Source organism: Rhamphochromis longiceps, linkage group LG7 (assembly GCF_057381845.1).
Source record: "Rhamphochromis longiceps isolate RC_006_pf linkage group LG7, R_longiceps_female_GT1.1, whole genome shotgun sequence".
Classification (NCBI taxonomy): domain Eukaryota; kingdom Metazoa; phylum Chordata; class Actinopteri; order Cichliformes; family Cichlidae; genus Rhamphochromis; species Rhamphochromis longiceps.
In genome coordinates, this window is record NC_140563.1 from 32435585 (window position 1) to 32448404 (window position 12820).

Here is a 12820-nt window from a genome sequence, read left to right on the forward strand (position 1 = left end):
AATGTGATTTGAGCGTCTATGTAATAATTTTTCAGTTTGATTTCTTTTTTAGGCTATATTTTTCAGGTTTCCACCATATTGAAGCTCTATGGCTATTGGCAGTTTTTAGTGTTTGGCTGCCTTTGCTATAAGGTGAGAATTAATTAATATTTTAACTTAACTTTACCTTTTAATGTTACTTTTAAAGAGTTATAATGAATTACTATAAATGTATTTAAATTATTTTTTAAAAGTCAGTCGTCTTGATTTTAATCACTAAGCTCAGCAATTTTAATTAAACTTGAAAAATGAATAAAATACATAAAATAGTGTTTTTGTTTGTTGAAGGAAAACAACACTAACCGACAGCGACCTCTACCGGGCAATATGGCTATTTATTCAGGAATCTCTAGAAATCGTCCAATCGGCAATCGGATTCTGTATCACGTGACCGTGCAGCCGCGTAGAAGAAGGAGCAAACGGCAACATCAAACATGGAGGTGTCCCCGTTCAGCTTCACTCCGGAGAGGTACTGGACGGAGGAGAAAGAGAGGGCGCTTATAGCGTTTTTCTCCAGTAAGTGCCACTCTCCTTGGCGGACTCTTTTCACACCGCGTGTAAAGACGTTTTTAAAAGTTGCCCTTTTCGTTGATGTGTCGGAAGCTGCAACATTTGTGGGCAACGGTTGCTGGACGAGACCAACGGCTGTTAGCAATGAGCGACAGCAGAAAGAGACGAGCAATGGCGACCAGCAACTGAAGTCAAGTTAGCTGTTTTTCAACTGAAATCGGCTGAAAAAAAAATCAGTTCTCTGCATGTTTTTATGAGCTATTTTCTGCACAATTCAATAAAAAAAAACTAAATAAAAACATACTTTTAGCCAATTGATTTAATTTAAATGAGAAGAGCAGACTTTTATATTTAATCTGTATCTAACATTACTCCAGTGGGGGTTTTTTTTGTTTTGTTTTGTTTTTTAGATCTGTAGCGTTTATCATAGTGAATAACAGCTTTAAACATATTTTAAAAATGGCTGTTATTAATAAGTGTGTAGCTGTTAATAATTACAGGTTGTTAGAATAATTAAATTGGTGAATGAAATATCCTTCTTGAAGTAATGAATAATGTCTCCAGATGTTCCCACAGTTTTCCACATAGGAATATCTTTAAAATACTGTTATCGTGTATATAACATGGCCAAAGAAAAACAACTAACTTTAATAGAGACTAGATAGCACCACAAGAGCTAAACAACAACCACAGTGATGAAATTGAACGCAACATTGATGTGTATGTTACTGGGATAGGTGCCAAATTAAAGGAAAAATTAAAATTTTTGGACCTTGCAAATGTTGTTTTACATTTTTCCTGCCTGGTTTGGTCCCTTAGACAGAGGCACACTAAGAGTACAAGTTCGTTTTGATTTTATTCTAATTTATCACACTCTAGACCCTGTGAAGCTGCAGGTATTTTAGCTATATCTTCTTTGTTTCATTTCTCAGAGCATAGCTGCCTGTGGAACCACAAGTCTGAGGGTTATAAGAACCGGCAGCTGCGATGGAAAACCCTGGAAACACTGAGGATCCTGCTGTCAACTCTCCCACCTCCAGTCCCATTCACAGGTAAATCAGCAGGAAAATAAACCAAATCTGTCAAACTCATAGACTATGTGTGTAATAAAAGTAAAACCATAAACCTGCATTCTCATTAATGGCTAGCAGGGGAATTTCTGTGCCCAGTACTAGGAACCAAGCTCAGCAATTCCCAGGATATATTTTGGTTATCTGGCTTCATTTATCCTAACAACGGCAATCAGGCAGAGCAGTAACACAGGTGGTTATCAAGTCGGTAAGTTAACACCGGCTTTATTGAGCTAAGAGGACGTTCTCATGAAAGGGTGGTGATGGCAGCATCTGAAAAGAATAAAAAAGGCTAGATGATTTTTGACAAAACTATATATAATTTTTGATATGTGACAGCTTTGACAGCTGTTTGTACATTCCGGGTTTATTTCCACTTAGTCTCAGCCTAAGTTTAAATTCTGTTTTTATATTTATTGTTTACCCTGGCTGTTGAACTGCAGCTGAAAGAATGAAACCATTTAAACATGGTGTCAGATAGCTGCTCTTTTCCAGTCTTACTGATCAAAGCACTTTAAGTACAGACCATTAATACGATATTACTGTATCGTGCTTTTCCTCTCTTGCACACACTGCTGTTTCTTTCAGTCTGTATTGTGTGGTTAACCTCTTCATATCGTCTCATAGTACAAGTTTCATCTTACTTTGAAAAATCAGCTGCTCTGTTACCAGTACACTTATCAGTAATTGTGGTCAGGCACTGCCAGCACCCCTTTCATGTGTACACACAGGGGAAGCCCTGGGTAAACTTAACAAGTTGTTAACCAGCTTTGTGTAACCGCTTATGCTGCTTGTCAGTGGGTATGTTGAGTTCGCTTTGTAGCACTGGGCTGAGGATAAGCCCATTCAAGCTTCTGTGTGAGTCTCTGTGGCCTCAGTAACCACTTTCCTGATGGCTCAGTCATTAGTCGAATATTTTTAGTAAAATATTAAGTCCATTATTTCAAATTATTGCTATTCTAAAAGTGAGAAAACATGATCCGGGGTGTGCTCATCAGCTGACGAGTGTGAGGTTTGACAGTCAGATGTACCCTTTAACTAATTTATATGGGTTTTTTTCCCAAGTGGAAGACATCAAAAACAAGTTCAAGAATCTCCGTACGACTTTTCAGCGTCAGTACAAAATGGTTAAAGCAAGTAAGGCGTGCAACCCGGACGACGAGTTTGTGCCGCAGTGGAAGCACTACCATCAGCTCATGTTCCTGCAGGGCTGCTGGGACCAGGACGACCCCGCCGCCGGTGAGCCGCCGCTGTCACCACTGAACCCTCTGCAGGAAGAGGGCCAGCCTGTCCTCACCTCCCCAGGACTCATCATCTCCTTCCTCCCCACCCCGTCCACCTCGTCTGCCTCCTCCTCGTCCACCTGTGTTCCCTCCAGTGTCATGATTAAATGTTACTGGACTGAAGAGAGGGAGCGAGCTCTGATTTCTTTCTATTGTGGTAAACAAAAGATCTTTTTCATCTTCAAAATCATGTGTTTTTACTGAAGAGCAGTACATACGTAGACAAAAACCTCAGATTAAGTAACGTTTTAAGTAGTTTCATAGCTGACGGGATTCCTGTGTGTTTTTTTCCACAGAGCACAACTGTCTCTGGAACAAGAAGTCTGAAAACCACAACAACCGTCAGCTCAGACTGAGGCTGTTGGAGGCGCTGAGGAGCCAGCTGTCTGACCACACAGTGTTGTTCTCAGGTAAGCATCACCGTTTTTCACTTTTTTTTCTGTTGTTTTCTTACAGAAGTAGCAAACTCAGGATTCTTCACCTAATTGCATACCTCAGACTGTTTGAGGGCTTGTTGTCCCCCAGTTGAACAGTCCCTGCTTTAAAGCTATTTTTTTATTTAGTGTATGTGAATTTAGGCTAAAACTTCCACCACTAGGGGGCGGTTTACTGGTGGCTGTATTGTTTTCTGATGTGTGGTAGTTCTTTTCAGCCTTGCCCTTTCCTCTTTAAGAAATTTGACAGGTTAAATAAAGGTTACATTGACTGGCTGCCCCATCTTGTGGTACAAACTGGTATTACATGAAAGCAGAGCCCAATCCCAGTTCAGCTTCAGCTAATGTCTCCTCAACATCACTTTTTTTGAATGGCAGTTTCTTCTTCACATTCTCTTGATAAGTTTAGTTATTTTGGAAGCTTTTAAAGGAATAATTCAATATTTTGGTAAGATTTCTTTATAAACCTTGAATGGCTCTCCTGGATTGGGCTTTCAGTCAGTCGAGGAGAGTTATTCCACATCCTGTTAAACCCATTGTACAGAAATGGCTGCAGTTCGTAAAGAGTGAATGAGGCTCTATGGAAATTTCCACCATGTTATTGATAGACATGATGACATGAACAATAGAGTTCAGTTTGGGGAATTTTAGAGGATTTGATTGTAGTAAAAATTCTTTCTGTGTGCATTAGTGACGCTACAGCACCTTATAAACCTTTATGGCAGAAAGTCAGACACCTTCAACTACCAGCAGCTTCCTATAAACCATGCAGGTCTCTGCTGTGATTTAACTATCCTTCTAACCACTAGTTAATGTTTGGAAAGTGGCACCGTCAGGACAGAACGTCCCATTGTAAATCCTTAACTGACCAGTCAGTGCTGATTATAAGAAATGTGCTGTTTACTTTTCTTATAGCTTCACCATAGGAAAAACTGAAGGATATAAATGTTGTTTTATTTCCGTTTGGACAAATGTTGGTCTTTTTGTTTAATAGTGTTATTTTTACCCTATTCTCTGCCGTTATTGAGAGAAAATGCCATTCCCCTGCTCACAGGATGTACTCTTGCTCTACTGAAATGGACCACCATTCCCAGCAGTTATAGCCCTGTGAGCTGTGCTTATCATACCTCTCCATAGTTTGTGTGTCTCAAAGTACTCTGTAATTAAAAGATTTGCACTGGAGCAATTTAACAGTATGAGTACCACTCATCCAAAGCACAGACTGTAAATCTTTGGGAAATACTAATTATCACTCTCCACAGCTCAATTGTGAAACTGTTCCTTTATATATGTTTACGTTATTTTAACATAAGCTGAAATATACACACACAGTGATTTCATACAGTTAGATGTCTGCATAGAAAATGAAAGAAAAATACATTTTTTTCAAAATAATAAAGTCATGTTTGTGTTCTTCAATCTCCAGAAGCTCTGAGCTGCTAAATGTTTCAGTTTTCCAGCATAAAGTGATGCTGTGTTGCTGTTTTTGCAGTTGAAGATATAAAGTGCAAGTTCAAGAACCTACGAACTGTTTTTAACCGCGAGTTCAAGGCGGTCCAGGCAAGCAGGGCGTCTGACAAACCCTACGTGTCCAAATGGAAACATTACCAGCAGCTGCTTTTTCTCTGCGAGTCCTGCGACGAAGACGACGGCTCTGAAGATCTGCAGATCCTGACGCCGCAAGAAGACAAGGATCGGGAGCACGGAAACCAGACCCCGTCCTCCACCCTGAGCAGTTTCTCCTCCAGCTCCAACCAAACCAGCAGCATCAAACTCAGCACCGCCTCTACCCCCTCCAGCTCCACTCAGAGCGACGCCAAAACAAGCGCAGGGTACCAAATGTTCCTCCCTGCAGCTCCGGATAACCTCAGACTAGGCAGCCAATCAGCCACTTCCACGCTGCCAACTTCTCCATCCAGTTCACTGCCAGACACCAGATCCTGTACCAACCCCTCCCCTTTAAATTTCTCTACAGCCAGTTCGGCTCAGCCAGACAACAGACTGAGTGCTGACACCCGCTGCCTCTGGAGCGAGGCCAAAGTTCAGCAGCTCATCTCATTTTACTCCAGTAGGTGGCACCACTCATCATGAATGCTTGTTACCCTTTAGACTTACCCCCTGGATGTTACATCTATCACTGCAACAGAGAGATGTTAGATTTTTGTTCCTCTGTTGTGTTTGTAGTGATGTGCTGGGAGCTGCGTGTTTGGTTATGGTGGTCATCAGCTGTTAGAGGCAGCTGAGAGAGTCGCTGTACATCTCAGCCACTGCCATGCATGGTTAAAAAAGTTGCACGACCAGGTTTGATGTGAGAATTGATGGTTTTCTTCTGTTCCAGAGCACAGCTGTTTGTGGAACCACAAATCTGAGAGTTACAGGAACCGTCTGCTGAGACAGAGCCTGCTGGAGACACTGAGCAGCATCCTGTCAAACAACGAGCCGGTCTCATTCACAGGTAACACTCCTGCCGCCTTAATGTTGTCACCACACGGAGCCTTTAATCTGAACTCACAGCATCTCTGTCATTTCTCATCCTTTAGTGGAAGACATAAAGACGAAGTTCAGGAACCTGCGAACCATCTTCCAGCGTGAACACAAGGCGGTGAGCTCCAACAAAACGTGCGGCTCGGAGGACTTCTACCTCCCAAAGTGGAAGCACTACCGTGACCTCATGTTCCTCTGCGACTCCTGCGACGAGGATGAGCAGCCCGAGGACGTCCACTTCTGCCAGCTGCAGGACACCGGTCTCCTCCATATGGTCAGCCAAGCCCCACCTCCCCCCTTACACTACCGTGCCACCAACCAAACTGTCTCCAAGCTGAACACGCGGGGTCTCAAAGCCCCCCCCTCACCTACACCCCCAGACTCCCAGCACTCCTCCCCTTCCTCGTCCCCCTCCCCTTCCACATCTTCCTCCCACACAGACAGCAGAGTATCTGGACGCAAGCGCGCGAGCCACCGGGCAACCACCACCGAGGTGCTGGACCTCATGAGGACACTATGTCAGACTCAAGCAGCGTCCCCACACGCAGGGTTCCTGAGGTATGTGGAGGAGTGTCTGAATGAGACGCCGCCTGACAAAGCGAGGAAGCTGAAGAAGAAGATAATAGAGACGATTCACAGCATGTCGGAGGATGTTTAGTGTGCTTATTCATTCATTTCATTTCAGCCCGAGTCTAGATCTCATGATCATCTCTTCTAATAGCTGTGACTCTTTAATCTCAAAACTTCGGTACAATGATCATAATAACCACGATTTCAGTTTTCAGGGGCTCTTCCAACGTGGAGCTGTTCCACTTCCTGTTCATCCACATCATGCAGAATAGAAATGAACTGAGCTAAACAGCTTAAATAGTGAGAAACCCACATTTCATGCTTATCAAAACACAGCATTGATAATGTAGATTAAATAAAACACTTGTGGCATTCGGCTTTAGATTCAATGTAGACGTAGATGCTGTGACATAAAGTGACCTAAAAGTCACAGAAAACTGTTTCACCGCAATTCAGAACTGTCTTGAACGCTGTCATCACAAACATGATGAATATGTCAGCAAGAAAACTTATAAAGTCGTTCCCCCCCCCCCCCCCCCAAAAGAAAACTAACAATAAACACATGACCCCACATTTCTGGGGGGAAAACTTAACTATGTAAGTAATACTGTAACATACACTGAAAGCAGCAATATAGCTGATAAGCATTAATGTGACAGGAACACTTTTAAGCATTTTATGCAAAGGACAAAGTCCTGAAAATTTCTAAACAAAAACACAGATTTGTGAACAGATACTATATAAACACTAATTAAATGTATATAATTCACTTCCTGGCTCCCTAATTCTGCACTTTATTGAAATTTTGCAAGCCCTTCTTGCAGATTATGCACGGATGTCATAGATAACAGCAAACTGAGTTTTATTTACAAATAGTTTGAGAACACTACAGCAAGCTGAGGCGTCTTTCTTGTGTACAGATTTATCCCAAAGTAATGAGGTTCATCCCAAACTGGTACATCCACCACTTAAAATCAGCATCACCAGGCCCATATTCAGTGTTTACAGAGATACAGTGAAACTACGCTCAGTGCTGTGTAATTTCAGACTTGGTTGTGACATTCACGTATAAAGACTTTATTGATCAAGAGTCCTTTTGAAAGTGCCAAAGGAAAAGATGGGTTCAGCACTTTGTCAACAAACCGACATCTTAAAGAGCTGCGCTGTTGGCAGTGACTGACCACAGATCCTGTAGAAATGTAATCAAACTTTTCATGTGTGTCCTCTTTATTTAACTTGTTCTAATCCTATTGTGTCATAATATTTAAATAATTTGCTGCTTCTTTTTTTTTACAAAGCCAGAATTGTTACTTTTGTTAAAATTGTATAAACTTATCTTAAAATGAAAAAATGTCAACATGTAAAGAGTTAAAAAAAACACTTTTTTTTCCCTTTTGGAAAGTATAAATGGTTTTGATGCAATACTGAACAATTGCAGCACATGCTATAACTAACAGTTTAGTTATCATTATTATTATTATTTTTATTATTATTATGTAATTACTTTTCTTTTTGGCTGGCGTTTGTTTAAATTCGATTCAGTGCCTTATCAGAATCACAGTAACTGAACGTTCTTGTTCAAATAAACCTACATTTACAAACCTTTATTCATTTTGTTCTTTGACACATCAAACCTGGTTTAACTTGAGCTCTGATTTGAACAACACGATATTACAAGTTACAGTCGACCTTTCAACTTGGCAGCGATTCCCATCCAAGGGATGTGTTTAAGACCTACTTTAATTTGAAATATATTGCTGTTAAGTAGCTTTTTATAAAAGTACATTTAAGCCAAGCAGTCCATATTCATTTTAAAATGAGCTCAAGCAGTTTATAAGAAGAGGTTTTGGAGTTATAACAGTCAGGAAGCACTGGGCTCAAAGCAACACAAAAACATTTTTAAAGATGCAGCTGGAAAAAAAAATGTAATTAGTAAATATTTATTGGAACACGATTGAAGCAAAAACATCATGCCATCGTCAATACAAGGCCCAGGGGCCACAATCAGCCTGAATGAGATTTCGGACTTTTAGCTGTATTTTCATAAGTTTCACAGAATTTCCTACTGATTAAGATCTCCAAATGACATTCATACTACACCAAAGTAATTAAATAAGAGATAAATAACAAACAGAAAAGTTCCAGTTTTCACTATCTACTATCAGCTACCAGATCTTTTTTATACAGGGAGTGCAGAATTATTAGGCAAGTTGTATTTTTGAGGGATAATTTTATTATTGAACAACAACCATGTTCTCAATGAACCCAAAAAACTCATTAATATCAAAGCTGAATGTTTTTGGAAGTTGTTTTTAGTTTTAGCTATTTTAGGGGGATATCTGTGTGCAGGTGACTATTACTGTGCATAATTATTAGGCAACTTAACAAAAAACAAATATATACCCATTTCAATTATTTATTTTTACCAGTGAAACCAATATAACATCTCCACATTCACAAATATACATTTCTGACATTCAAAAACAAAACAAAAACAAATCAGCGACCAATATAGCCACCTTCCTTTGCAAGGACACTCAGAAGCCTGCCATCCATGGATTCTGTCAGTGTTTTGATCTGTTCACCATCAACATTGCGTGCAGCAGCAACCACAGCCTCCCAGACACTGTTCAGAGAAGTGTACTGTTTTCCCTCCTTGTAAATCTCACATTTGATGATGGACCACAGGTTCTCAATGGGGTTCAGATCAGGTGAACAAGGAGGCCATGTCATTAGTTTTTCTTCTTTTATACCCTTTCTTGCCAGCCACGCTGTGGAGTACTTGGACGTGTGTGATGGAGCATTGTCCTGCATGAAAATCATGTTTTTCTTGAAGGATGCAGACTTCTTCCTGTACCACTGCTTGAAGAAGGTGTCTTCCAGAAACTGGCAGTAGGACTGGGAGTTGAGCTTGACTCCATCCTCAACCCGAAAAGGCCCCACAAGCTCATCTTTGATGATACCAGCCCAAACCAGTACTCCACCTCCACCTTGCTGGTGTCTGAGTCGGACTGGAGCTCTCTGCCCTTTACCAATCCAGCCACGGGCCCATCCATCTGGCCCATCAAGACTCACTCTCATTTCATCAGTCCATAAAACCTTAGAAAAACCAGTCTTGAGATATTTCTTGGCCCAGTCTTGACGTTTCAGCTTGTGTGTCTTGTTCAGTGGTGGTCGTCTTTCAGCCTTTCTTACCTTGGCCATGTCTCTGAGTATTGCACACCTTGTGCTTTTGGGCACTCCAGTGATGTTGCAGCTCTGAAATATGGCCAAACTGGTGGCAAGTGGCATCTTGGCAGCTGCACGCTTGACTTTTCTCAGTTCATGGGCAGTTATTTTGCCCGATCCATACAGACTGGCGACCTGTCCAGGGTGTACCCCGTCTCTCGCCTTATGACAGCTGGGATAGGCTCTAGCACCCCCTGCGACCCTGAAAAGGATAAGCGGAAGCGAATGGATGGATGGATGCCCAATCCATACTATCAAGATTGATAAGGGAAAAAAAGGTCAAATGACGCTGGTATTTTACAGCCTTTTGGTTGTAAATCTCTTGCCATCCACTAGATGGCAATCTCTTAACATACTGCAGCCTCCTCAGCACCGGCCTCAGTTTCCATATATCTGTCATGCCTCAGAAACTACAACTGTTTGGATGATAGTCTCTTCCTGTGGAGTTTGTCCTGAATGTATTACACAGTATTTGTACAATGCAAACACTAAATAGTATCCAATACCCTCGAATTTAAAAGATTTACCTGCGAATGAAGCAGGACAGAGTCATACTGACACCTGTGTCTGACTCACCTGCCACCTGTTTGACCTGCAGGCTGAGCTTCAGGTGAAAAACGTCACTGTGTCACCTAAAGCCTTTTCATTCTCTACTCTCGATAGTAACCCTGTAACCTCTAACCCTTTGTTAGATGATACACTTGATGATATTCACTGAAACCGCATTCCTAAGTGCTAACACACCCAGCTCAAGCCAAAGCTCTCCACCCACCAACTCACAAACATATGGACATAAAGGACCATTTGGCGTCACATTTAAACACGTTGGATACATCGTTTTTCAACATGTGGTGTTAATGATGTGAGAGGTGACTGAAATTTGTAATTTTTTAGTGATTAAAATGTAATCAACAAATAAAAGTGAGAGAAAACAAAATGTGGAACACAAAAGTGTCTTTGTGAAATCCCTTTCATGGACTGACAGGATAGATTTATGGCATCATAACAACTTTGCTAATGACGTTCAAACGTTTCAAATGTGTTATTTTTTAGTATCACAAGCCACTGAATTAGCTCATTAGAAAAAAAATGCTCAAAAAGAGCAGTAAACCAAATAATAAGGGCTTGATTTACTTTGTGCAGATTCTTTTTAGCTAACATTCATCATACTATGATGAATGAAAGCAATTTGGAGTTAGCTACCTTGGATACGTTGGCATGCAGACTAGAACAGCCAAGCAACCTTCCGATTAGTGAACAACCTCCTCTATGTCCCAAACCCAGGCACCCTTTAGAAGAAGCGACTTCTGCGACTTCAATCCACAGCTCGTGGTCACAGATGAGGGTAGGAATATATGCTGACGAGTAAATCAACAGCTGTCTACTCACTGCAACAAAGCTGCAAAGAACGCATTTCACTGCAGACACCCCAAGAAGAAGAAGGACAGACACAAAGACGCTCCTCCACTTGGGACAGCAACTTCTGCCCCACTCAGAGTGGGAACACCACCCTTTGCTGGCTCAGAACCATGACCTCAGACTTGGAGGATACCACTCAATGAAGCCAAAAAAAACACCACATCATCCACAAAACACAAAACCGTGATCGTGATACCAATGAAGTATATATGACTTTGCAAGTTTGTGAAGTTTCTGTTAAAGTCCCCCCCTTCCTTATTGTATTTATTTTAGGGGTGTTTGTAGCTCAGGAGGTAGAGTAGGTCATCAGAGGGTTTGTGGTTTGATCCCTGGCTGTTCCAGTCTGCATGCCAAAGTATCCTTTGGCGAGATATTGAACCCAAAGCATCCATGGGAGTGTGAATGCTAGATAGAGAGCACTTAAGCAAAAGTGCTGGTGTGAATGTGTGAATGTGAGATTTGAGCATTTAAGTATAAAAGCACTATATAAGAAGTCCATTCAGTCCATGTTGGTTTTATACCTCGCTGGGACATTTGTTCTGTCTTACTCTTACACTGTTGTGTTTAATTTTTTTAACTGCTGTAACAAAGAAGTTTACAGACTTGGGGAGAAAATATAGATTATCTTAATTTTTGTTTGTATTTTAAGCCGTATGGTATGTTTTTAATGTGTTTTAAGAAAGGAATCCCCCAACTTTTGGGGGATAAATAAACTAAGCTTATATTCTGGCTTTTTGTCAGTTTACTGTTCAGCGTGTAAACGATTTGATCCACCAGGAAGTTTAATCCAGTTTAAATCCAGTAATCTGGCTCCAGTGTGAATAGAAAGGATTCAGATTCAGTTGCGAAGGATTGGATTGTTGCTCATCAACACACACACACACACACACACACACACACACACACACACACACACACACACACACACACACACACACACACACACACACACACAGAGGAAACACTCAGCTTTTTATCCCAGTGTCCTTTTTTAATTCACACCTTTTTTAAAACTCTCTCCTTTCTCTCAGAGTTTCTGTTTCCTCTTCTACCTCTCCTGTCCCTCCCTCTCTCCCCCCTCCCCCTGTCTCTTTCCTTTCTCCTCGCTCAGTGAGTCGCAGTAAATTCTATTGTGATGCTAAACTGATTTTTGGACGAGACACAGAAAGAGAGAGAGAGAGGGAGAGAGAGAGGGAGAGTAGGTTTGGATTTGTGTTTGAGCAGATCTGATTCGGGCTGCCTCTCGTTCATGTGGAAATTTGATGGCCTTCTCCTCTCCGTAAACTTTTAGGACTCCTTTCAGACTCCTACGGGGTGTTTTTTAGGAGTTTCTCCGGCGGAGGAACCGCCGCTCTGCGCGCTCCAGGAATGCACTTTGCAGGAAACGCACGGACACCTCCTGCTCTCTTCGCTCTTAACGAGGAGTTATAAATGAATGACGGCAATGCACTCGTGAAGGACAGCTCGTTTTCTTCACACCGGTCCCCTCTCTACCTCCACTTTATCCTCCTCAGGCTGAGGACATAGGAGCCGGGAGTGTGCGCTCCCCCTGGCCAGGCATGGAGAGCGGTGGCCGGGCGGGGCTCCAGCAGGCGGCGGGCGGTGGAGGAGAAGGAGGCGGCTGGGTGTTGGTGGAGGCCCGGCTGCATGGAGGAGCGCCGTGGGGCTTCACCCTGCAGGGTGGCCTGGAGCACGGAGAGCCGCTCATCATCTCCAAGGTAGGAGACAGGACGTGTGAGGCCTGCTGTGTTTGTGACCTGTTCTGCGCATGACGGGAAGCCGG

At 42.1% G+C, this 12820-nt stretch overlaps 2 protein-coding genes across 4 annotated transcripts in view; both read left to right on the plus strand.

Annotated features, from left to right (window-relative positions):
- Nucleotides 1–419: 419 nt before the first annotated feature.
- LOC146665665 (uncharacterized) lies at nucleotides 420–6878 on the plus strand. Of its 2 annotated transcripts, XM_085413383.1 has the most exons (7): nucleotides 420–555; nucleotides 1482–1601; nucleotides 2685–3059; nucleotides 3199–3312; nucleotides 4829–5404; nucleotides 5675–5791; nucleotides 5877–6878. In XM_085413383.1, the coding sequence occupies exons 1-7, from the start codon at nucleotides 474–476 to the stop codon at nucleotides 6476–6478; spliced, it is 1986 nt and encodes a 661-aa protein (XP_085269509.1). In that variant the 5' UTR covers nucleotides 420–473; the 3' UTR covers nucleotides 6479–6878. The 2 variants fall into 2 exon arrangements, with proteins under 2 accessions (XP_085269509.1, XP_085269510.1); XM_085413384.1 differs by lacking the exon at nucleotides 420–555 and having other exon boundaries at nucleotides 1483–1601; nucleotides 2732–3059.
- Nucleotides 6879–12146: 5268 nt separating this feature from the next.
- Nucleotides 12147–12820, plus strand: part of shroom3 (shroom family member 3) — an 82828-nt gene continuing 82154 nt past the window's right edge. For both annotated transcript variants that reach the window (XM_085413385.1, XM_085413386.1), the window contains exon 1: nucleotides 12147–12755. In XM_085413385.1, the coding sequence (XP_085269511.1) occupies nucleotides 12597–12755 (159 nt within the window). In that variant the 5' untranslated portion in view covers nucleotides 12147–12596. The remainder of the gene's footprint in view (nucleotides 12756–12820) is intronic.

What these genes read in the sequence shown, in the direction of transcription:
- LOC146665665 (XM_085413383.1), top strand. Translation starts at nt 474, where the DNA reads ATGGAGGTGTCCCCGTTCAGCTTCACTCCGGAGAGGTACTGGACGGAG. An exon ending in CCACACAGTGTTGTTCTCAG is followed by an intron (nt 3,313 to 4,828) that starts GTAAGCATCACC and finishes CTGTTTTTGCAG; the next exon opens with TTGAAGATATAAAGTGCAAG. An exon ending in CGAGCCGGTCTCATTCACAG is followed by an intron (nt 5,792 to 5,876) that starts GTAACACTCCTG and finishes CTCATCCTTTAG; the next exon opens with TGGAAGACATAAAGACGAAG.